Source organism: Acipenser ruthenus, chromosome 16 (assembly GCF_902713425.1).
Source record: "Acipenser ruthenus chromosome 16, fAciRut3.2 maternal haplotype, whole genome shotgun sequence".
Classification (NCBI taxonomy): domain Eukaryota; kingdom Metazoa; phylum Chordata; class Actinopteri; order Acipenseriformes; family Acipenseridae; genus Acipenser; species Acipenser ruthenus.
In genome coordinates this window covers 2,403,238-2,428,408 of record NC_081204.1, presented here as the reverse complement: position 1 = coordinate 2,428,408, position 25,171 = coordinate 2,403,238, and the positions used below count along the sequence as shown (strand labels likewise).

General features: G+C 39.3%; 1 protein-coding gene across 15 annotated transcripts in view; it reads right to left on the bottom strand.

The window, feature by feature from the left end:
- LOC117963517 (ERC protein 2-like) overlaps positions 1-25,171 on the bottom strand; it is a 262,184-nt gene that overhangs the window by 223,575 nt on the left and 13,438 nt on the right. For 8 of the 15 annotated variants that reach the window (XM_058988385.1, XM_058988384.1, XM_058988392.1 and 5 more), the window contains 2 exons: positions 14,322-14,345; positions 13,026-13,442 (listed from right to left, as the gene is read on the bottom strand). The exons of 1 other annotated variant lie outside the window; for it this stretch is intronic. In XM_058988385.1, the coding sequence (XP_058844368.1) occupies positions 13,026-13,442; positions 14,322-14,345 (441 nt within the window). The remainder of the gene's footprint in view (positions 1-13,025; positions 13,443-14,321; positions 14,346-25,171) is intronic. 6 more of the 15 variants (XM_058988386.1, XM_058988389.1, XM_058988393.1 and 3 more) reach the window with 1 other exon arrangement.

The window sequence follows — 25,171 nt, the reverse complement described above, 5'->3', positions numbered from 1 at the left end:
ACCGTAATCATTTATAGTAACTGCACTTAGTAACTGCTCCTAAAAGGTATACTGAACAGTGAGTGAATACACACTTTGCACACTTGGGAATCGTGCCAGCATACTGGTAAACCTCCCAGCCTTGTTTTGCCTTTCTGTAGCAGTCACAGTGCATGGATTTGACAACGATTGAGCCATAATTAAAATAAATATACATATATACTGTATATATATATATATGAATATAACTTAGATATTTTATTTGACATGACGTATTCAAAGAAACTACTAAAATATCCTGCTTCTTGTGTTATTAGGTTGTTACAGCATTATATACTGTACTTAGTGCCCTATTCAAACGATACAGCTATAATCCTCAAAAATAGGTTGGTGTGCGCTTTTTTTGAGGATGTCTGGGACTTCAACACCCGTTTTGAGTATGAGTTCAGACAGGGCCCATATACTGATCGATACATTAATTAACCATGTTTTCACGTACTGTAGTTCCTTGGGAATGAACGGATAGGAAAGGAGGATTGTCCAGTTGGTCTTATAAAGCACTTATCATTTTTTGTGTGTTTAGATTGTCTTTGTATCATTTTTCTGTACTTCACACGGCCTGGTGGGTTGCGGGTTGTAGCAGGGCTGGTGCCATGCACATAAGGAGGGGGTTTCTGCGATTATTTATTGTAAATAAGAGTGTTGTGATTGTTTAAATAAGAACAGGATTGGTTTTAACACGGAACCTGACGTTCTGCGTGTAGCAGCCTGCCTGCTGTGTTTATTTGCAGGAACGAGAAGACTGTGTATGTTTACCAGCTGTGAGCTCCTAATCAGCAGGTAGGCGTGGTGCAGCAGAGCGCCAGGAATAAAAGGGTCCCGATTATACAAATTACAGCTGCTGTAAGCCATAGGGGTGAGAGCGCTGCTGCTGCCGAATCATCGGTCTGTCTGTGCTGCTGAACGACCAGGAAACGAAGCGACCACTTCCAACGGTTTCGGGATAGCAGATCCCACCCAGTATAGCAGACGGGTGTGGAAGCAGGCCCTCCATTTGTTAGCGTAAGCCGCTTCCATGCCACCTTTTGCTTGATAGTTTTTGTACAGTGTTTATTTTGCCTTTGGTACGCCGGGCCGTACGTCCCCCGTGAGCTACCACTGCTGGGTTCCTGTACTCTGTAAATAAACCTGCGTGCCTGCGGAGCGTGTCAATCACAACCTTCTAATCTCAGTCTCCTGTCAATCAAGCTGCGACCTGAGATCCACATCATCCAGATCATTCAATACGTCAGGAAAGCAGTCATTTCAAGTACTCCTTCCATCACATGTAGCGAGTCCCCTGTTACACAGGTCTAATAAGACTTCTTCCATATGTTAGCAGTTACAGTAGTTCTTTAAGCACTGTCCCGGATCATTAATCAACTAGAGGGAATGCTCTCAAATGTACTGTCACTGCCCCACCTTTCAAACTGTCTTTGGTACCCCCAGATGATTAATGGCCCAGCACACAGAAACATCTAAGCAACTGTTTAAAAAAGAAATGTTCTACAGCGTGTAGTACGCAAGAGCCAGCAACAGTAATGTAGTTCTTAAGGCTAATACAAGGCTCCATGTCTCCACGTCTTCTCCAATGTAGCCCAAGGAAAACTACTTAACAGTCAAGCAAATCGGGCATACTGTACAAGTGTTTTTTTTCAATGAACCTTTTTATCCCGGATATGCATACAGGTGTTACAAATTGTTCTGTAGTTCTAATCACATATTTGTTTTATAGTATGATTGATTCTCCTTCAATAGTTCCACTTTAATAAAAGAATAAGTCTGAAAAGGAGAACAGTATCCTGGATATAAACCACTGGAGGGGTTTTGAGGATAAAACATTTTAAAAGGCCAACAAGATTATATAGAGAGAAAGATGTATTCATCTACAGGTGAAATCCAGTGGCAATCAACTGCAACATTTGCAGTCATTTTCCTTTTAATGGAAACTTTATGCCAGGTTCGTATTTATCATTGGGCTGACATCCCAACAAAAAAAGAAGCAAGCAGAGACCCCTTTGTGACTGTGAAACCTAACCCTCACTTGGAAGATGCTTCTATCCATTAACAGCTTATCACAGACCATCAAGATAGGATCGGCCAGTGTCCCCTCATTTACTTAATTAAACTGTCATGATGTGCCAGAGAAATGTTAATGCAATGACAAAGCCAGCTCTAGTTCCATTAAAACGTCTCTGCAGTTCCAGGTAAAAGCAGGGTCAGACAAGACTACTGTGTACAATGGTGTAATGAGTAACCTTTGACTTTAGGGTCACTCTAATGAGTGAGTGCACTGCCCTGGCCTTCAAATTACAAGTCACTTTATGTGCTATACAGCTGATTCAATTTTCTTTGTCAAGACAGTACACAAATAATATGCAGTAATGACTCCCAAGCCATTCCTGGTGTTCCACCGATAAGCACATATTTTAATGGAAGTGCATTTATATTCTTTCCATCTGCGTAGCTATGAAGCTATTACTCGTATACGTGTCAAAACCAGAAGGTTGCAATCTGTTAAAACGCAGCAAGGACTAGACCGTCTACACAGTCACCCTACCCTTATTAGTTGATCATGAAAATAACATAAAAAAAAAAAAAAAATGAACAAAAACATATTCTGCAGTGATTTATTTTGACAAGCACACCAGGTTGCATTCACTTCAGGTGGGTCCGAACGACTGCAGAATGCCAAGCCCACACAGCTCTGCACGCAAGCTGTTGTGCAAAGACACCACTGTAAACACCACAGGTCTTTCAGTAGCAGGAGAGAAGCTCGTTGTGCTCATGTACTGTACAATCACTGCATATCTTTAAACCACCTGTCCAGGCGAGACTTATACAAATACCAGGAATTCTTAAGTGTTTTTTAAACCGGATCAGGATTGTTATTCACCCATGTGTACTCAATGGGATGCTGTACAGGTCCTGTTCCACGGATGAGGCTGCTGAATAATGGATGGACAGCCTAAAATAGAGAGGATTAAAAAGTGCTTAAAATATGCAGACAATCCACTTAGCGATCAAAAAATAATCCCGCTTGTATTGGCGCTAATAAGAAAGTGCTGGAATTCTACAATACTGCTGAAAAGGTCAAGTTTGCAGAGCGTAACTCCTTATGTTTATTTTAAAAGACTACTGTGCTGTTGATATCCGATAGATACGCAACAATGGCAAAACATTAAGAGGCAGGTTACAAACATATGCTGTATGATGTGAACCAGGGTTGATAAGCTGGGTTGCAAACATTAACCAGCTACTTTACTGCAAATCCTTTACAACAACTTACAACTTTAAAAACAAGAACACGCAATTTCACGAAATCCTCCTGTAATTGTGGTACATGCACTTCTGCGCATTTCAATTTGGACATTCGAGCATTGCTTTTGTGCTCTTCATCTGAAAATGTAGGGTCTTCAGTTACCTCCCTGTGTCTCAAGGCATGTCCAATTAATATGCAGTTTTTTTTAGTTGTTGTTTTTTTTAGTTTCTTGACTTCCATCTCAAAAATCAGGGTTGTCGTTTAATGGTTTTGTAAAATGAATTGATGCCAACGCAATATTAAAATCACCACTGCTATGTGCGGATAAATGTGAGTTCATTAGTGCACAGCTGGTATTCAGTACCTCATATGCTCTGGGCCACTGCCACTTATGGCTTAATTAGAGCATAAATATTCAAAAGGTACTGCATTTACAATGGGCGAGCACAATGAATCAAGCATCCTGTTTTAAGTGTATTTTTACCCCAGACGCTAAACATGCCTTGTACCAATTATAGGGACCGCAGCAGATGCCACAAGCATCCCCTGCAGTTTTATTATATATATATATAAAATGCAGCAACTAAAATATTGGGTAAAAAAAAACATTTTTTAAAAAAGATGGAATGATAATTAGAAACAGCCCTCTAATAAGCACACTTAGACACAGGGGAACTCTCACAAACGCTTTCCTGTAACTTGCTGTGTAAATTGAGGAAGAAATTCAGACATGCATTGATGTTGATCGATTTATTTGGTTCAGAGAAATGGAACTGCAGTACATTCAACGCTTTCGCAGAAAAACAACTAAACGTAATTCTTCAGTTTGTAGCAAAAGAAATGGCAACACAACAGCTTTCTTTGCCTGTAAACATGTTGTTTGGAATGCCACTGGCTTCAATCAGACAGGGACTGTTCTGTAATATATTTGCTGTTATACAAAGCTCTCTGATCTAGTATTTTTACTGTATTACCAAAACCCCTTGGGATCTTGGGCTAGTTAAGCTGTGGATAGTAAAGTCCAAAAAGGATTAAGTTAACACAGCATTTCCAAAACTTTACAAGATGTTCTCGGTTATTATTTTTTTACTGGCTTACTGGAACAAGAAAGCAAAAGAATATACTCTTATTTCAGCCGGTTAGCAAGCAAAAGAGTAGCGCACAAAGAATATTGCAGTTTTGCACAGGAAAAAAAAACTATTTAGTGATGCAATAAAAAAAGGCAGGCTCTCTCCAAATCCTTATCAAAAAGATTTAAAGAAAACACTGAGACACCTGTGCCCATGACCGGTACGTCGTATAAACATGACTTTCCTGCTAATGGATGTCTTGGCTGTTGCAATCAAGCTACCACATTTCCCACCCGCAACAGAGAATCGACATTTCTGAAGTTTCACTCAGGATCCTGCCCTCATGAATGAAAACCAGAGAATGAGCCAAAAACATCAAGGCCCTGCATTTAAACAAGGTCTCAACATGAAGAGAAGTTTATTTAATGGAACATTTACTGAGACTTGTAATGTAACAAATTTGCCAGGATTTAAGGTACTAATAAGAAAGATTCCAATCTCAAGTTTAAGGCTCAGAAAATTAAATATATTAAAAAAATATGTTTGTCTTTAAAAAAAAAAACCTGTACAGTTCAGGATGATGTAGAAATAGCTTCCTTCCATGTTATCCGAGTCCTCTGTAATTGGAGCGTGCTGTACAGAATCTCAGAAGCTGTACTGTTTGACAATTAAATCAGCTTTGCTTGTTTATTGAACCTGATCTGAATGTAGTCTGTTGTTTATTCCAGCCCCTTTACCCAATATCATATTAGCATAGTCATATAAAAATACCCTTTAGAAATCTTCGTTTAGATAGTACTGGTAAAAGCGAAGTTCAGCAACAGCAGCCAACCTCACAGCACTGAGCAGAAGCTGAAACTGGAGCACTGATGCCGTTTTCAAAACTTTTACTAAAACTACAGAAAAAGGCAGCCCTAGCAAGTTAATGTTACTGATACTGCAACTGATCTCAAATGAAAAGAATGCAAACCTTTTCATTTCAATACAGATGCAAACGCTTCTTGGATTTCTTATCTTTTTTAATATTTTGAGTATCGTATTACTTTGAATTAACACCACAGCATTTATTTTAAATTGTTAAAAACAGCTGCGGCGCTTACTCAAGGGCTGCGGGAATTAAAGAGTTTTCGAAAGGCAGGCAGGCAGCTTTGCAGCGTTGCATGGACAGGCACAGTAAAGATGTGTGTTTCCACTGACAATTCGAACTTTCCACCCCTGGATGATAAAGAGCTCCATCTGCCATGTACCCATTTCTGCATTTATGAATTCCAACCAAGGGTCCCTGGGTCAACACAAACTAATCTTAGCTTTCACATCGCATCCTTTACATCTGGTATTCAAGATCTAGTCATGGGCTTGAAATGAAAGGCATTGTGTTTTGCACAGATTTAAAGGCGTGCTTCCCTTTACTGCAAAAGCTTTAAAAAGGGGGGGGGGGGGATAGTGCTTTGTGTCTTTTAAACTTTTTTATGCACTCTATAGCATGTTAGCTGCAGATGTCTGTGTTACGCACGCTACAGCAGGGTAACTGCACAGATGTCTGCGTTACGCACGCTACAGCAGGGTAACTGCACAGATGTCTGCGTTACGCACACTACAGCAGGGTAACTGCACAGATGTCTGCGTTACGCACGCTACAGCAGGGTAACTGCACAGATGTCTGCGTTACGCATACTACAGCAGGGTAACTGCACAGATGTCTGCGTTACGCACGCTACAGCAGGGTAACTGCACAGATGTCTGCGTTACGCACACTACAGCAGGGTAACTGCACAGATGTCTGTGTTGCGCACGCTACAGCAGGGTAACTGCACAGATGTCTGTGTTACGCACGCTACAGCAGGTTAGCTGCACAGATGTCTGCGTTACGCACACTACAGCAGGGTAACTGCACAGATGTCTGCGTTACGCACACTACAGCAGGTTAGCTGCACAGATGTCTGCGTTACGCACGCTACAGCAGGTTAGCTGCACTGAATTCTGCATTACGCAGACTATAGAAGGTTAGCTGCACAGATGTCTGCTTTACAGAACAGTCCAAGAATCACTCATGCCACAGCCTGCTCTACCTTCTGTGGATAAAACCCAGCCTGTTAGTTTCTGGGCCAAGGTTACTGGAGCGTCAGTGCTGCTAACCCTACTGAATTTGAAGGCAGCACGCAATATGGTTTTCAGTCCACAAAACAGATACATTTGTGATCATTTTCCAAAAACTGCTATTGATTTAAAGGGGATCTGGACCTGGGCGCCATGAAAGAAAATGCTTCACAAATAAATAATTAGCCAGACCGATCTTGCAGCTGCTTCTAATCAGCCGTACAGCGTTTCAAAACAGGTGCTAAACCTCAACATTTAAATGGCATCCACAATTAAAGTTTTTTTGCAATGAAGAAGAAAACCTGGACGGAGCTGAGTTTACAATAGACAGAGAGAAGTTGTGTGCAGTGACTATTAACCACAAACCTGTCTGCGATAAACAGTGCTCCAATTACCTAGGCTATTTTTGGCACTAGTAGCAACCGGCCTTTAATGTTCACTTCTATTGCACAAATAGGGATACTAACTGCAGCTGCTAAAGATACTCGTTAAGCATTAAACATTACATCAGGATATACACATCCATCCATGAACACATCCTCGTTCAAAGACTTAAAAAAAAAAAAAACTACTTGAAAGGTTAGTCAAATGAATAGCTTTCTTTAAATAAAAAATAAAAAAGAAGGCTGCATAACTGCTACCCGAACACTAGGTTTTCACATAAAATGTGGTCTTTTGTATTTAAGAGCACGATACTATACATACAGTGTGGTGCCAATTACCCAAACCCAGTAACTCAATGGCCTGCCATGTCTTTAAGCATCACGCTACTTCCTGATGAAAGAGGGAGAGGTTTAACATCTGTGCAATAATAACTACAAACATACTCTTCCCTAGTATTAGTAGTAAGAACTGCCTAGTTAATGTGTACGTACTGTACAACACTCTGCAGACAAAACAAAAAGCAAGAGACAACTGGTTTACATAAAGAAGGAGCATTTGGAAATGTGGAATCTTAAATAAAAACTCAGATTAAATTTAGCAATTAGCTTTGCGTGACAGACTTTTAAAAATATCAAGTATGTGTGGGTTAGTAAAAATTCGAGACAGGTCCTAAAATGCTAATTCACATGGTCAGCTGTCTCTTCTGACTGATCTTCTCCTGGGCTGCAAAATATCCGTGGAATCATGTGGAACAAAAATAGAGCACAATATTATGCCGAACTGCATACGTTGCTCCTTCATTCTCTGCATTTCTTGAATTATCTTTGCAATGTTATCAACAAATGCACCAGCAGAAATACATCACATGATAGTGTACCATTACCATATAGAATTAAGCAAGTTTTTTTTTTTTTATTATTTTTTTTTTTTTTTACAAAATCCAATTAATTTTTATAGCAAATGTGAAATGCACACCTTAATTTTTAAGCGTTTTTTTTTTTTTTTTTCAACAGTTGATGTAAAACAAAGACTATACTGTACAATCTGTAACGGAGCACCTTGGCAAGAATACTGATGGGCCATAACCACAGTGTGGCTGAACACCCTGCATTAAAAGTAATTATAGTTCTCCCAGGCACAATCATTAATGACTACTTTTTCATGTCTGGAATGGTTGCCAAAAAAGCTAAGTCTTCCACACCTATAACTTCAACTTAAAATGCCCACACTACCGTTTATACTGTTAGCTGCAAAAAATTACACTGAAAGGTATCTTTTGTATTCAGCCAAATTCCAAACAAGTCATATTTCAAAACATACAATGAAAAAAAAAAAAAATCCTTAATAAGGTGAGGCGGGCTGAGTTAGATGGAAAGACCCCTTTTGGATATGCATTAGACTAATATTTGTCATCTGGCAGAGACAAATGAAGGGAGAGGCACTAATCGTCCTAATATGGCTGCACCATTCAGTGCCCTGCAAAAACCAAGCAAGACTGTTCACTTTGAACATATCCTTGTCCAATGGGCTAATGCGCATCATGGTTTTCTGCACTTATGCGGACACACAGGGCACTATTCCCAAAACTTTAAGGAGTGTTACTAAACATTCCCTTTGGCAATGAGAATGCAGCTGAAATCCTCGTGCTCTGTAGATAAAAGTAGACACACCATGCATCTTTTGTACAGGCTGCTTACAATTAAGCCCCTGCTACAAAACCACTGGTCATTGATTAAAAAAAATGAAAACAGTCCGTCTGTTTACTTTCTTTCTTATCTGGAGCCAAAATAAAATGATGTGCAAGTGTTTATGTACAGTGTGTGTGTGGTGGCTGTTTAGAGAAAGAACGCTGGCATAATGAGCGTTGCTGCTAATCTGCTACAAAAAAGAAATGTGAAGGTGCTTCAGGTGAATGCTGCTGATAAAGCAGCATTCACAATCTCTATATCTTTGGCTTCGATGTACCCTCCTGCTTATGATCCCCCTTTTGAACCACGATAAAGTAATCAAAGTGGCATTTTAACATTCATTTAGAACAAAGCACATATGTAATCACTGTGTGTGTGTGTGTGTTTAAAATAAATATATAAATAATAATAACCTAATGCTCAACATCTGCGGTAGATTTAAGCGTGATAAAAAAACACAATATTCCCTGATGTTTTCTTACATTTTTTGACAGCTAACAAAGTTAAATGTTTACTTTAACAACACTCAACATCCTTTGATATGCAGATGAAATAAAAATCTAACGCGGATGTCCCATGGCTTGCAGTGGAAATATCAAGTTTACTCCACCGCCAGGAATGGGCTTTCGTGATCCACACTATACATAATTGTTAAAGGCCCAACAGACCCCAAACTCTTAACTTTATTTTCCGGTACCAGGGGGATAATAGCGCATGCTCTGTTCTTACTGTTCGAAAGCCCATCTTCCCATAAAAGTAGCCTCTGAGGTTCCGATGCACATTATAAACTCATCCGTGGTGTGGATTTCTAAGACTAGTACTCGAGCATGGTACATTTTAAAATGTAGATTAAAATGTGTGGGTTCTGCAGTCAGTGGGGGAGCATGTGTTGACATTCTCAACTCGTGATGCGTGTGGAACCATGCCCACCATCAATCCACAGAACTATTGACACTGCAGTTATCATTAGGGTTTAATCTGAGTCAGCTGCACACATCATAGCAGTAACTGACTTCTAAGTCAAAATATTTCAGAGTTCAATTGCTTCTCATCCTCAGTAAAATGTCAAAATAGCAGAATAATGTGGTTGTGAAGTATTACAGTTTCTTTTCTGTTTGTTTGTTTTTATTAGGTTGCGTTCAGGCTGCATTATGACTTTTGTCTCTCCTTAGCATTTACATGAACAAAATGATATGCAGCATGGCACATTCAAATGGTGGGAATGTCTGGTAATGTTATGCTACATCAGTGACTGATATCCAAAATGCTAACCTTCAGTAGGTCTCAGCCAATTGTGTAGAGCTGAACTGTCTAGAGCTGAACTGTCAGCCATTGTCAAACCCTAGTAGAAGGTTAACTTGTTACCCTCTTTATACATGTTGAAGGTAAAAGGAATGGATCCTATGGATTCTTCCACGATGCAAGATTCTTAGATGGTTCCCCCCAGTATTAACCCCGCCCCTCTGCGCAGGAACAATGACATCACAAAGAGCACCGTGAAGAACACCACATGGAGCCTGTTAGCTTCGGAATTTGTGCCCCAAGGTAGGAATTCAATAGCGGACACTTTTAAATACTTATCTCAAAGAAACTAAACAGTCCAGAGAAACAAGGACACATTATTTGCACCATATAATAAATATATATCTATATGAAGCTCTATGGCACTAGCAGCACTTGTTCATGTGAACAAGTAAAGATTTCACAGTCATGGGGAAAAAAAAGAATACAGGGTCTCATTGGTCAACAGGTTTTTCTTTTTTTTTCTTTTTTATTAAACTCTTAATTTTGATTTCAGAATTTGACTTTGGAAATGTATTTTCCTTTGTTGTATAAAAGGTACCTCTGTTCTTACCATCCAGCTCCTGGACACTTCTTAGCAAAGTATTTTAAATAATGCTGGCATCACTAGGAAAAAATATCCATCACTTTCTGGCCTGATCTAGTGGAGAAAGGACAGAGGCCATTTTGGGAAATGAATACAGCCACATATAGTACCTTTGAATATTGCACAATGACTTTAAGTAATTTCAATTGCCAATAAAGCTATTAAAAAGACAACTAAGAACAGACAAAAATCAAATGAACCAGAAAAAAACACCTCTTCCAAAAAAATAAAAATGTATACAGTCATTAAATAAGCATGTTCTGGTTATTCTGTTTCCTCTCTTCTTTAATATTTACTAGTCTGATCCAGTTATTTGGTTTCTGTCATGTATTGCACTACATCTATGTTACTTTCATGTATCTTCAAGCACCTTTTAAATACAGTAATACTGCCATCTAGTGTTTGTCTGGAAACCATGACAAACCAAAGCTTCTACAAACACAATTATCAGTCTACACTCAGACACAGAGCCTTTTGTAGAGCAGTAAACTGCTGAGGATGTGTTTAATAATTAGGATGAAGGAAGAAAGAAAGAAAGAAAGAAAGAAAGAAAGAAAGAAAGAAAGATCTTAGGGAGAAAAATGGGTTTTAGTTACCAGTTGAGATTTAATATGAAAACACTTTCCATCATTAAAAAATAAATAAATAAAAGCCGGTCGTGTTAAAATAGAACACACCTTTCTTTAATGGGAAAGGCAAACGTAGCAATTAGGTGAAAGTGATGACTTGAAGAATGGGAAATGGCACAGTTCATTTCCTCTGGAATTAATTATATTAATGGGAAACAGCACCTTTTAATTGAAAATGGTTTCTTTTTACCCCTCCACTCCCAAGGTAAATGATGATGGTTATTAGCACTTGGATAAATTGGCATGGTGTTATATTCCTCCTTTATAAAAGCCACTTGTTAGCAAAAATCATAATCGCCAACTGTCTACTGTGTTTATATAGTGCCTGGTAACGCGATAGCCAGGACTTACACAGCACTTTTTATTTTATGTTTATCTTGTATGAGACCTTGTTGCTTTTTAAGATTATTTTGTACCCAATTCTCAACACTGTGCATTCATCTCTTTACTAAAAAAAAAGTTCTTGCTTCAAACTTAATAAGTTAATGCTTCTCATGTCTACCTCCAGAGCATTAGATTAAATTAATTGACCAAACTTCACAGAAAAAATACTTTTTTTGTATTTATTTTTTTAAAAGCATGAGTAATAGCTACCATCATTACTCAAACAGCATTAACCCAGTGCTGTGATAAAGACAGGGAACGCAGTGCTGTCTTAAAGGGAACGTTTATGCAGGTTTAATTTGCCACTTGCAAGCATTCTGTATCATTTTCTACTGCACTTACATCATGTAATCATAGAAACTACAAAATGATACCGCAAAAGCCATACTGTCCCCTTTTTTCAATTTGTGTTTGGGTTTTCGGCAAGTATATTGAAAACTACAAACCGGTATGTAATGCAATATGTTAACGTAACATTATTAAGGAGGTTTCATTCGACTTTATGAAACAAAATGAGTTAATTGTATAGGCGGATGGAAAACAGTTGTCCATCGCTGTACCTGCAGTATTGTACTTGCTGCTGCTCAGTATATAGCATACAGCTTACAGAACCTGACTCTCACCACAGAGCAGTGTCACAGATTGAAGCAGCAGCTTCAGTCAGTGTTGTCCAAAATGAGCACATCAGAAAGATTGACATGGTTTTAACAATCAATTTTTGGTGGACTTGTGGGGAAAATCAGACCAATGTACTGTAGTACAGAACATTCTAGGCTTGAGAGCCACCTAACTTTGCACTACAGCTATATCACAAATGACTGACTGAAAACGTGGTACAGCTATGCAGAGTAATATTAGAGCTACCTTAACCCACGTACAGTTCTTCTTTAGATTCACCTTGTTTCATTTTCTGTTTCAGTCGTCACACCCCGTTTACGTCTGAAGCACTCCTTTCGACTAAATGAGGTACAGGTTCACCAGAGTGTAACCACTAACCTGTCCCTTCTGCAACACTCTGCCCCTAGTGGTTGTAGGAAATACCATGTTGAGTGAGCAGGATGAGATAAACGAATGTGAAAATGATATGAAGTGAATCAACAAGAAGAATGCATCAGTTACTTAGATATTTCAACCCTGTACCAAGCTGCTCTCGATGCAATGGCTTCTGGTATTGGGCATCCTGACTAAACGGTGTTCCAGTAGACCAGGGGTCTCCAACCATGGTCCTGGAGAGCCCCATATCCTCAGATTTTATAGGGGTCTATGTCATCAATGGATAAAGATCTGGAACACCTGTTAAGTCTGACTAATTAATCCAATAATTGGTGCAATTAAGTAAGTGAGAGCTCGGTTGAAACGAAAACCAGAAGACCCAGTAGCTCTCCAGGACCAGGGTTGGAGACACCTGCTACCGACATATTAAAGTATAAAGCACCCAAAGCAGATGGATGGAGGTGATGCGATAGAGCAAACATGCAGAAAATGGCTGGAGAAAATGAAGAAATAAGGAAGTGAAAGAAATCTACAGAAATCCTGCACGATGTATTTTACTAGAGGAGGGAGAGCTGCCGTTCACATTGTTACTCTACAGGCAGCGGTACGAACCTCTCGGAGGTGGATGTTCTCCTTCTCTTTCTGGTCCAAGATCACCTCCAGGTGATTGACCTGCGATTCGGCCTCGCCCACCCTACGGATTCTTTCGTTGTCGTCCTCCATGGACCTGGAAGGCAAGCCTTTGCTCTGCAACATTTCCAGCAGCTTCTTGATCGACTCGTCCCTGGCGTTGAGCGTTTGCTTCTGCGTTTCGATGCGGAGCTCCATCTCCTCCAGGGTCTTTCGTAAGAGGAAGAGCTCCTTGGCCTGTCGGTCGTGTTCCGCCTGCAGCCGCCGGAAGTTCTCCTCTGTCAACTCGATGGTGAAATGATCCGCGATCCTGCTGCCACTCTCCTGCTGCAGAAGGTGGTTCAGGTCCCTTTGGGTTCTCAGTTCATCTTGCAGAGCTTGGATTGTCACGTGGAGATGCTACAAGTTTTAAAAAAAATAAAATAAAAAAATAACTTTAATATATACAGGTTTGGGTGCACATACAAACTTCCCTAAATCACTGTCCAGTGTTAGTCAAATTAGTAACATTCATTCAGAACATATTTATTTCTGCTTCAGTACAGAACAGACATGAACCAACGTCTTGGAATCCACATCTCTACTGTATATGGCTTTATGGCCATCCAAAGCCTATGTTACCAGCTTTAAGATAGATCTTTAGACCTTCAATCCACTGTATGATGGAAAATAAATAGTGAAATTCAGACAGACATACAGAAGAACAGAGTACACATGGAAGACGTGTGTCAAAACACTAAAACACAGAACATTTCAAATTCAAAGTTCTACTTTTGAAATCCGGAGCAGCGTGGTCAAAAATACGTGAGCTGCCGAAAAACCATCACTGGGACACCAATCTGTCAGCAACAACATGCACACTATTAACAGGTACACAATACATGCTTCAGTATTCTTTTCCTTCAAATAGTAATAGAGGTGCAGTACACTTGCTTTAAGTATTTGATATAGTACTGTATACTATGGTGTTTTAGCTAGGAAAGTACACTAGACAAGAGATGTAACCCAAGCATCCTTGCATGTTACACTCAGGGTGCTCGTTGCACACAGTATTTGCTGAAAATGACAGCCTTGCAACTGTTTTGTGTGGTAAACAAAACAAATAGCAGAGGTCTGGATTCAATCGGAATTTTAGCAGAGCTGTAGCGCATAGGCAAGTTACTCAATTGAGGACGTAGTTAAGGTAAAGAATACAAGAATCTTCCAAACTAAAGGCAGACTGCACACTACCACAGAGTTATGTTTCGCACACCGACTGGTTGCAAACATAGGACAAACCTTAGTTCTTCTCGGATCCAATGGCTGCACAGCATGGCAAATGACAAAATGGACCAAAATCAAATAAAGTGAGGGCAAAGAAGCAAGCAGAAAACAGAATACATGGAAGCATAACAATGCAGATCATTTTAAAAATCGGCAATACGGAAAACAATACTGGATGGCAGCCTTCAGCCACCAATGAGTTTTATTTTTTTTTTATGTTCCAACATTGCACGGTAATTGAGGAAACAAATGACAGAACCTTGAAAGGTATTGAATAGTTAAGAAACACAATTTGCACCCCACATCTTTCATAACAGAAAAAATATTTTTATTCTAAATGTTTTCTTGTTTAATTGAGCCAGCATTGATATATTTATGCTACGAAAATATAAATTTTAAAAGATCATTTTATATGGAAAACCCTTATAAAAACAGATTCATGCAAAACAAAGTCACTTTCATTCATATTATATTTAGAATATAAACCTTTTGAAATGGACATACCGGTATATAATAATAATAATAATAATAATAATAATAATAATAATAATAATAATAATAATTTGTTTTGTGTTTTTATGGTAGAAAGGGGGTGAATGTCAAACCTTCATAAATATTACAGATGACAGACTAAATATACCAATGCTTTAAAAGCTTAAGTGGTGCACTGCATATCCTCTATAAAATTACAAAAAAGTCAAATGAACTCCTGCCTGCTAAAACCTGCAATTATACAGTCTTCAACAGATCAGAGACACCTCCTGGAGACTGATAATGGGCACTTGAGAGAGGTGATGCTAAAAAACAAAATGACAAATGCAGTTGGCTATTGAAATACCACCACCTACAGTGCATTACAAAACTGGCTTTCAAGTCACTTACAAACATAGTCAGCCGAAGCAGTCTGCCAATAAACCTTTTTGAAACCAATGATACTTTCATGTGTATTTAATTTATATGCAGTAGTAAGTAATAGAGAAATACATAAATACAGTAGTGTATTTATAAATAGCATCATTAAACAAAACAGGAACTGTACATAATGTTACTCCCAATTTTTGATTGAATCAAAATCGACTCCCCTCTTGACAGACTTACAGTAGCTCTTAGTGTGCTGGCAAGGGTCATGAACTCTAGCTATTGAAAACCACTAAATATAATCCAATCAGTTGTGCTATAGTGCTATGCGTAGGGGGTGCTCCAGGCTGAAGCACTGTTATAATTGATATACTGGCGTGTATGTATCACAGCTCAACCCCAGGAATACTGATCAAAAACAGAACTGCTGTACAGGACCCTCCTCAACAGGATTTTGAAATAAGACTTGTGGCCCTTCCATGCTAGAACTTGTCACAATTATTATTATTATTATATATTTGCACCAGTGTCAAGTCTGGTCAACCTTTTTTTTTTATCCTGGATTCCCTTGCAATGGAGTAGCTGTTGTTTCAAGAACAGTGACTATACTAAAGAGGATAGTTTCTGAACATGTGAACCTCATCGTCTGCTTTTGAGTTTGATTCCCTGCTGTACTTCAACAGCTGTGATAATACCGTAGCAGCACCACAAATACAGCACAATCCCTGCCGTATTACATTCCCAGCATGATAACCCTGGGTTAACTAATTACAGAGTGTCTTATAATGAAAAGGAAATAGAAAAAATGTCAGTGTATACAGGTCTGCACAGTTGAAAGAGTTAATAGTCTAAAATGACACGGTCATATAATGCATATTCACAAATCTACAGCTAAAGGTATCTACGACAAAAAGGGTTAAACTTCTAACATGATGCTGTCAACCCAAATAAAAGAGAAAAGGTCGACCACCATTATAAACTTCATAAAATACTATTTATAGCCTAAACCCTTTTTCTGATATAAAATACCCAGGTTTTGAAGTCAAGGCTAGAGTTTCAAGGCTAAATTCTTCCATTCACACTTGGTTATTAAGTCTAATAAAATTGCAATGAAAGCCTTTATTTTTCACACAGTTCCACTTGTTTTCAGCAGTGCCAGTGTCCCTACCAGAAGGAGCAAGCCCTCTTTGTTCCAGTGGCATTTCAACTCTGTTGTTCCTCAGTAATAATTTCCACTTGGCCCTCAGCATTTATCAGTCTAAACAATGGCTCACAGAGTATTTGCAGTAGTTGGATTGCAGCCTAGCTCCTGTCATAAATTCTAATAGATTTTTATATTTCATCCTAGGTAGTGGCTGGTGTCTGTACTGTATTTGCAGGTTCAGAGTCACTGTTCAAAAATACCACCAATCACAGTGGCATTACATGACCTTTATGGGTTTTAAATTAAATGAGTTATGATCACACCAAAGAAAATCGCTTGCTTTGTTGGATCTTTGCCTTTCTCCCACCTTTTGAGATTTGTGAAGTTTACATAACCGTTTTAACCCTTTACCCGCCTCTCCCTTAAACTTTTAGAAATGAGATGGCAACATTTAAAGAACAAACCCGTACTGCTGTGATGGCTTAAATAACCCAGTAGATGGCAGTGCACCATCTCCAGAACATCTTTACTGCTCCAGTGTTGTGTAAATGGGCTGCTGCTGAATACCGTACCAACAATCTCCTCCCTGTATAAGTTAACACTGCACATTTACTGTATGACTTATTTAAAACAAATTCATCTTCAGCACTATAGCAAAGATAGCATGAAACAACAGTAACCAAAAAATGTATGTATTTGAATTACATTCTTCATTATATCTGAGGTGACCATATGGCTCCGTGTTCAGCGGGACAGTTTGGGATAGTTCAGGCTTTTCAACTCACAACCCAATGCATTCTGGTAAGCGTAGTCCTGCTTCTCTTAAAGGTAAGAATGGTACTTGAGACAGGTCAAATGTACCAGAATGCATTGGGTTGCGAGTTGCAAAGCCTGAACTATTCCAAACTGTCCCACTGAACACGGAGCCATATGGTCAACTTAATTATATCTTCTGTGTATTGTACATGCATTTGAACTACAAACCTATTGAACAGAGGAGACAAAATAAAGAGAGAACAAATACTTTTTTTTTAAAGCACACTTTGAAATGAAAACAGATCAGTGATACTTTGTATAAAGCTTAATACTACAGCAGGTATCTAATTTAAGGGACCTCAGCAAATGCGTGACCCTTACACACTGATCATGTCGATCTATCCTTTAATCTCACTCTTACAGGAACAGTTTGGTGAAAATTCAAGGCAGTTGTCTTGGCCCCAGTGTACACACTTGTCTCCTACATGCCTTTCAGATTGGTTAGACGTTTTACTACTATTTACAGTATTCAATTACAACGACCCACTGTACGCCAGCAAAGGTTTTTGATTAAGAGTAGTTCTTGTTTTCAAATTCAGGAGGTTAATGAGCAGCTTAATTTTCCTCATTACTAAAATCAAACCCATGCAGCGAGACTAATCAGGATGATAAGGAGGATCTGCGCGGCAACGACAGCGCTGCACACTCACAGGCAGTCAATCTATCAGAGCTGCCTCGCAATCATCGAGCTGTCAGCCGGGCTCTCTAGAGCTGCCACTCTCCATGGTTTTTCACGCATGGCTAGAAGCGGAGGGTTCTGCTCCAGCAAAGCAGAGCTTTATTTTACACGCTGCTCCGAGGAAGCGCCACACTGAAGGAGCAGCCTGACACAATGATAAAGAGGGTAGGGCACACCTCAAGGGTAACATCTGCCAAAATAATGCAGGGTTTCTAAATGGCAGGGCTGTGACATGATTGCAAATAAAGCAATACAAACCAAAATCTACTTTACTGCAAATAAAAATTTAAAAAAGCCTTTTTCATAGTCGCACTATTGTCACAGTGATTTTGTTTTTTGTATTAATCTCTCTGAGTTTAGTCGGGTTAATAAACTTGCTCAAAAGCACGGAAACTCAGCTGTAACACTTGAGCCTTTTTTTTTTTTTTTTTTTTTTTACTTGGGCGTTATGACTGGCCTGCAAAGTTCTGGAAGACACGAACCTTACGCTAGCTTTTATCACAAAACCAAAAGGGGAACTACACCCACATACTGATAAAGAGGGCGGTGTCACTTACAATAAACATTTAAAAGCTGCAGATTTCAAACCACTGCAACTGTTGCTTTAACTCTAGATTACCATTTTCTATTTTAATGATCTAAAACACCAGCAGACATACTGAAAACAGACAATAATGAGCCATTAAAATACTACCCTGTGAAATCCAAATACCAGCTGCTACAATCCGCTACCTGGACATTGATACATAAACAGATGGGAGGAACTCAGTCTGAATGGAGCACCTGCACTGTACCAGCCACATGACCTGCCTTCCTTGAGCTGGAGGGCAGATGTTAACCGCTGGCACAAATCCCATCTGCAGGGATGGGTGAGCACTGAGATAGGATCCACAGACATTCTGCTGTTTTGAACCAGCAGGTCTCATTTACTGTATGTAGTTTTTGCACACTTATAAAAGGATGGACAATGTATAATATATTACCAGTTAGTTACCCTAACACACGCACGCACACGCACGCACACAAGCACACACACGCAGCTTGTAAATGGAAAACAAAGAGCAAGATGTATCAAAGTCTTTGCTCTAAAATGAAAGTTGCATCGCAAGTCATTCTCATGGATCTCTACAGTATGTACAGTACAGTAGTTGTCTAACCAAAAGCAAGCAACTTTAAAGGGTTTCCCCTTGTAGTCCCCCTCTTGACCTACTGCAGGACCTCTGATGTTAACCTTAGCAGATCTAATAGTTTCAAAGGCTTTCATTTGATGTCTCTGGTATTTAAGAGAACACTTTGAGACTTTGAAATACAGACATCCACATACGTTTATTTTTTATTGTTTATGATTATTTTTTTTTTAAATAAATAGAACATTTTAAACTAAAAAAGTAAACTGTGCTCTCATGTGTCCTGAGAATTACACAGCAGCTTACAGCTCATCACTTACAGCTCCAGTCAAACTACATCCAGGTTTTAGCACGCAGATCATTTGTTTATCCGAGGAACCAAACTTGGAAACTCTTGCAAACTCTAGACACCATTTTTATTAACGTGACCATTGGGGAATGGTCACGTACTCTTTGAGAACAGTTAACAGAGTGAAAACAGAGTGATGCACTGCAATTGTCATTACTAGGAAGGGGAGTCATGAGTGGGGCTGGCTGTGCTGTGGAGAGCACAGCACTCTTGGTTGGGTAATTGAGTTATTTTATCAGTCACTCTGCCCTCGTCCTCCCTGCTACCACGCTGAAACACAGATGGTAGCGCTATGGGGACTGGCAATCGCACATTATTATTCAGCCTTCTGGTCCTTTAATGACTAAGCAAAACGTGACATTTAAATGTAAATTCCCCTCAGTGGTCTCCTCTAACTATCCCATTCCTGCTGCTGCTGTTCACATCCAGGTTATATTTCTATTGCTATGCAGTATCACTACAAATGCCAACATCTGTTACAACTTTAGGAGCTGAGTATGTTCCTGTAGGGAGTAGTTATTTATTGATAGTAATGTTACATGTTGGATGTACAGAAGATCCTGTGCTTTGTTACCTGTGACTGTGCACCATCCTTCTTTCTACAAGTTCTGTCTATGCATAGCCGTCTGCAAACAACCGATTTCAAAAGTAAAACCATTAGCACGTTTTCATCTGGTTCAGCAAACTTTACAGCCATTGTGTCCAAAAAAAAAAAGTAATCTTGTTTTTTGTCACTCACACATCCATCAATCTTTGTTGTATATAACGCCTTTCATAGTGGGCCACCATCACAAAGCACTGCGCATAGAACTTAAAAAGAATGTGCAATCAAGTAGGAAAGAAAAAGGCTGTCTCACTGCTCCGGACCCGTCGCTGTATTTCCACTTTCATTTTTCACTGAAGCAAATAAAAGAAAGAAATTGCACTGATTATAGTGCGCAGAAACATAGGTGTACGAAATACACTGACTGTGTGTTTGTATCAAACGCTATTTCAGGCCATGTGTAATCAGACGTGGGATAAAATATAGGAATTAATTCTTATATTGAACCCCCTAAAAGTCCACTGCCTCCTTGCCAAGGCATTTCAAAATGACAATTCTTTCCTTTCATTTCCCCCTTTTGCTCATTGCGATGCTGATGTGCAAGATAGGTTCCAATTACATTTGGAAAGGAATGTTCTTGAGCCCTTTTTCTTTCAAGACAACCAGAAAAGGAAAAGGACGAGGACAAGGACAAGGACGAGGACAAGGACAGCCCCATTCAAGCTGTCCTACAGTATAAGAGCCACTTCAAGTGGGAGTATTTACTTTCTTGTTAAGAGGGGTCAATCAATGAATATTTGAATTCAGTAAATTAAAAATTATAAAATGTAAATGCAAAAGTGATTGCTCAGTGAGCAAGATTTGCCAAGAATCCGACTTTAACACAAATTACTGTTAGAATATGCATTGAATTTTACAACACACTGTTTATTACTAGTTCCCTTATAAAGGTTTTTTTGCAGTTTTACCATGCTTTTCTCATGGTTATACTCTGCATTTACCACAGTTTACCCTGGGTTTCCATGTTTATTAATATGCTTTACCATACCTCGCTATTCTTTACAATGCTTACCTATTCTTCACCATGTTTTCACTATGTTTTATTACACTTTGCAATGCTTTTAATATGGTAAACTTTTAGAGGGCTTCATTTGAATGCAACAGAAAAACACTCCAGAAGTTATTTTCTCTTCCATTACATTAAATGTTATTTGGTGCCTACAGTGCAATGTTACTGTGGCACAGCAGGGGGAGTGGTGTTCTATTCACCTGGCAGGGAAAATGTTAATGGAACAGCTCACAAGAGACCATCAGAAATAGCTGCAGTAATATACATGTGTAAAATAAAGCTGTCAACGTGATGCAAATAGGTTTTATCAGAAATCGCTTTACAGTGCAAGGCACCATTACAGAAGATGCCTTGCAGCATAATTCATTTATCTGAAACTTCAACAATGTGAAGGTCCTAAAATCCTATTTTCTGATTTTCTGATTTTCTGAATTTTTTTCATTACTTTCAGTTCAAACTGATGAAGGCGCACACCCCCTGGATTTTCCCTTTCCCGTTCTGTAATGCGTACAGTACCCGCTACAGGCATTTTGTCTTTGGAGGCACGGACTGACTGGCAGCAGGTCTCGCTGTGTGTCCTCGGACGGGAACCCCCTCTTAATCAGCGCTTCGTCAGCCAGCCGACACAGACAGATTGGGGGCTTGCGTGACACCCACCCACACAGATACCTGCCGGGCTCACTTTACACGGGCGCTTCCAGTTCCAGCACTTTGCTGGCATTTCTACTGCAATTAAGCAGGGCTCATCCACAGCATTACATACTTAAAAACTATGTATTTGCTGCATTCAACAAAAGGTAAGCTTTAGCAGGATGAGAACCACCCACAGACAGCCCCGAATACACATTCAAATTGAAACTACATTACAAACTCACCAAAGAAACAGACAGAAAGAAAGAAGTAGGCTAATAGACAGAACTGCTGTGTGCATGTCCTACATTTCAATAATTACATTAGCATCCCCAGCACCAGTGCAACTACAACACTGACAGCTGCAAAGATCCCCTTAAACAATAAAGCAAGCGTTATACAGCACCAACTACAGATCTATTCATCCAGTACTGCTAGGACAATGGTATAGCAGTGTACTGTATGCTGTAGAAGCAGTAACACTTCAGTTTAGGTATCCGGATAAGTGATTATAAGCAACAGCAAAAAAAAAAAAAAACAACAATGTCAATAGTGTATAATAACTGCATTGCAAAAGCAAAGCCACCCCATACAACTGGTGAGACAGGAACACAAGCAGATCTGAAAAGACGGGCAGACAGACTATCTCTGTTATAACAGACCACAGCAACAAAAAAACAATGGCAAAAGTGTATAATAATAATCTTATTATTTCTAACCATATTCTAGAATTGTTAAAAGCATAATTAATAACATGTTTATAATCACTTATAACCCCCCAACACATACACACACGCTCATCCAATACTCCTCTATGAGTGCTCGTGGCATACAGAGTTAGGGTTAGGGTTAGGGTTCGGTAAAGAGGAAACCCTCTAACATGGAACCCTTAGGAATTAGATCCCCCCCCAAGATGGGTCTTTTTTTTTTAATTCATGGTCACAGGAACCAAAATCAACAGATAATGCACTTACATAAGACAAGAGTAAAAATAAAAGCATTGCTCATCTGCATTTCATAGCAAGTGGGTTCATACAGCGCACTTATACAGAGGAGCACTTGGGTGCCATTAGCGGTAAGTGGGTCTGCAACTGAAACTCTGGAAAAAAAAAAATGTAATGAATAAATAAAAGATGACAAACTGCAATAATGAGCCTAAAAAAAAAAAGTCCCCATCCACTGAGAAAACAAAACCAAAACCAGGCAGTTCTTCACAAAATAGATTCTCGTCATGGGCACCTGAGCTGGCAGATACTGACTGGCTGCACCAGTTTGTAATTCCCTTTAAACAGCTCCTGAAAAATATGTATCAAATAGATGATCGTATTCAGTGCATCCGGTACTGCAGATGTGGGGAACAAGATCGATAAGGAAAGCTAGCTCTCTGGCAGTAGCAATTTCTTTCACGTGATTAAACCCAGATTGCCACATGGCTGATAAATTGGAAAGGTTAAAACAATCAAGGAATCCATCTAGGTTCTTAATAATATTGCCTTCGTCTTTGTTTATTTTTAAGGTAAGTCTGCTTACACATGATGAAAAATGGGAACTATTTATTTCAATACATAGAATAATTTGTCATACATTTTCTATGTCATGTAAAACTCCTAAGGGTGGCTCCTGCCAGACATACATAGTTTGTATTCAAATGTTTGACATGTATTCAGAGGTATTGTGAGGTCCAGTGGTTAACATATTGAACTACATACAAAAAAATTGACAGAAATTGAAAAATCTCACATTTCAAAATGAAATACTGTACTACTGTTGTAGCTTCCAGTAGACTTTTGCGATATGATTTCGTAGGAGGCTGTGTGGTCTGGTGGTTAAAGAAAAGGACTTGTAACCAGGAGGTCCCCGGTTCAAATCCCACCTCTGCCACTGACTCATTGTGTCACCCTGAGCAAGTCATTTAACTTCCTTGTGCTCCATCTTTCGGGTGAGACGTAGTTGTAAGTGACTGCAGCTGATGCATAGTTCACACACCCTAGTCTCTGCAAGTCGCCTTGGATAAAGGCGTCTGCTAAATAAACAAATAATAGTATTACACAAGGGGGTTAAGTAGCCTTAAGAGTAATTATGCATATTATAAAATTGTACAACTGCCCCCAACACTGAACTGACTGCAGTTTACAGTGTCAATTGATACTATTTCACAAGTTCTGTCAGTCTGGATAGAAGCCAAAGGGCTAAACAATGAAGTAACTTTCCTACTCCAGTATCAATATCCCCATCAGGGCTTACTATTGTACAGACAAAGTGAATAAGGACTATATGCCCCACTCCTGATAGTCTCACTCATCCCTACTGTATGACACAGCTACTGACTACATGTACAGCAGAGGCGCACATACATGTATACATACAGTATCTCACACGTCTTACATACAAGTACTTTTACAAAAAGAAAAAGGGAAACATCAATGTGCAACATCCCCTGAAACGCTGCTTGTTCGTGGCAGGCCTGTCTGATCTTATACATTGAGAGTGGTGGGAATGTTCTTCAATGACCCAGGGGAATGGCTTGCCCCAGCCTATAGAGGTAAGTGGATTCCCTTACTCTAATACAAATGGGAAAAAATCCATTTCCGTCCTGAGGTTAGTGGGACACGCACACACAGACACAGACACACACAGACACACACACACTGACGGCCTGCTCACTTAGCTGCAAGAGCAAAATCCAAGTAAACACTGTATTGCAGTGAGTGAGCTGGTGTAACAGTGCAATCTTCCCAGTACAGTACTTGTAGTGATGGACACTGGTTCATGTATTTCTCTATCAGGAGGAGCACAGTAAACAGGTGCACTAGCATGCATGTAATGCCTAAATGCAAATTCTCCCTCACTGTCTGAGTCTCTAATTCACTGACAGTCTTATTAGGATCTGTGCCTGGTTTAACTACGGGAACCCCACTAGTTCAAACTCCGTAGTCCTAACTCAAACCTAAAATAAACTTTACATTCCGGTCTTGCACTGGGATGAGCTTGTTCAGCTCAGGATGGGATTAATGTTTGTATTTATTATTATTTATGAAATCAAAATCGTGAATGTACTTAACTTGGTTCATGACAGAACTACAGGAAAAGGCAAAATATAATGCTGTATTGTGAATACCAACAGAACAAAGCCAGACAACAGACAACACAATGGATTGCTACAGTCCTTCGATAAACCTGTGATCCAACTGCAAACTCTGATTGAAACTTGGGTTTTGATTTCAGGTCAGGGTTCAGTTCTGGTACCAGTGCAAAAGATCATCCCTCAGGGAGTGTACTTCTTATTTCTTAAAAACAATGTCAGCCACCTGCCTCTTTAAATGAGGGTATATATGGTGTGTGGCTGTATGTTAGTGACTGCTTCCAACTGTTGTAGCCCCTTGGCTTTCTGAGAAAAGGTGGCATTAACTATGTATGTAATGCACTTGAAAATCCCAATTGTCACAGTGCATTCAATCAATTTATGCAAGGCGCTTGTTTATATGTAACATTTCACAAAATTATTTTTAGATTCACTGCAACATAAATTCAATATTCCCAAAGAAAGTTCTTAATGTGTCAAACATTTCAAATACAGTATATTTTGGTTATGTGCTGTAATAGGACAATACAGCATTATTGTCCTTTGTCACAATACAACTGAAAAGAC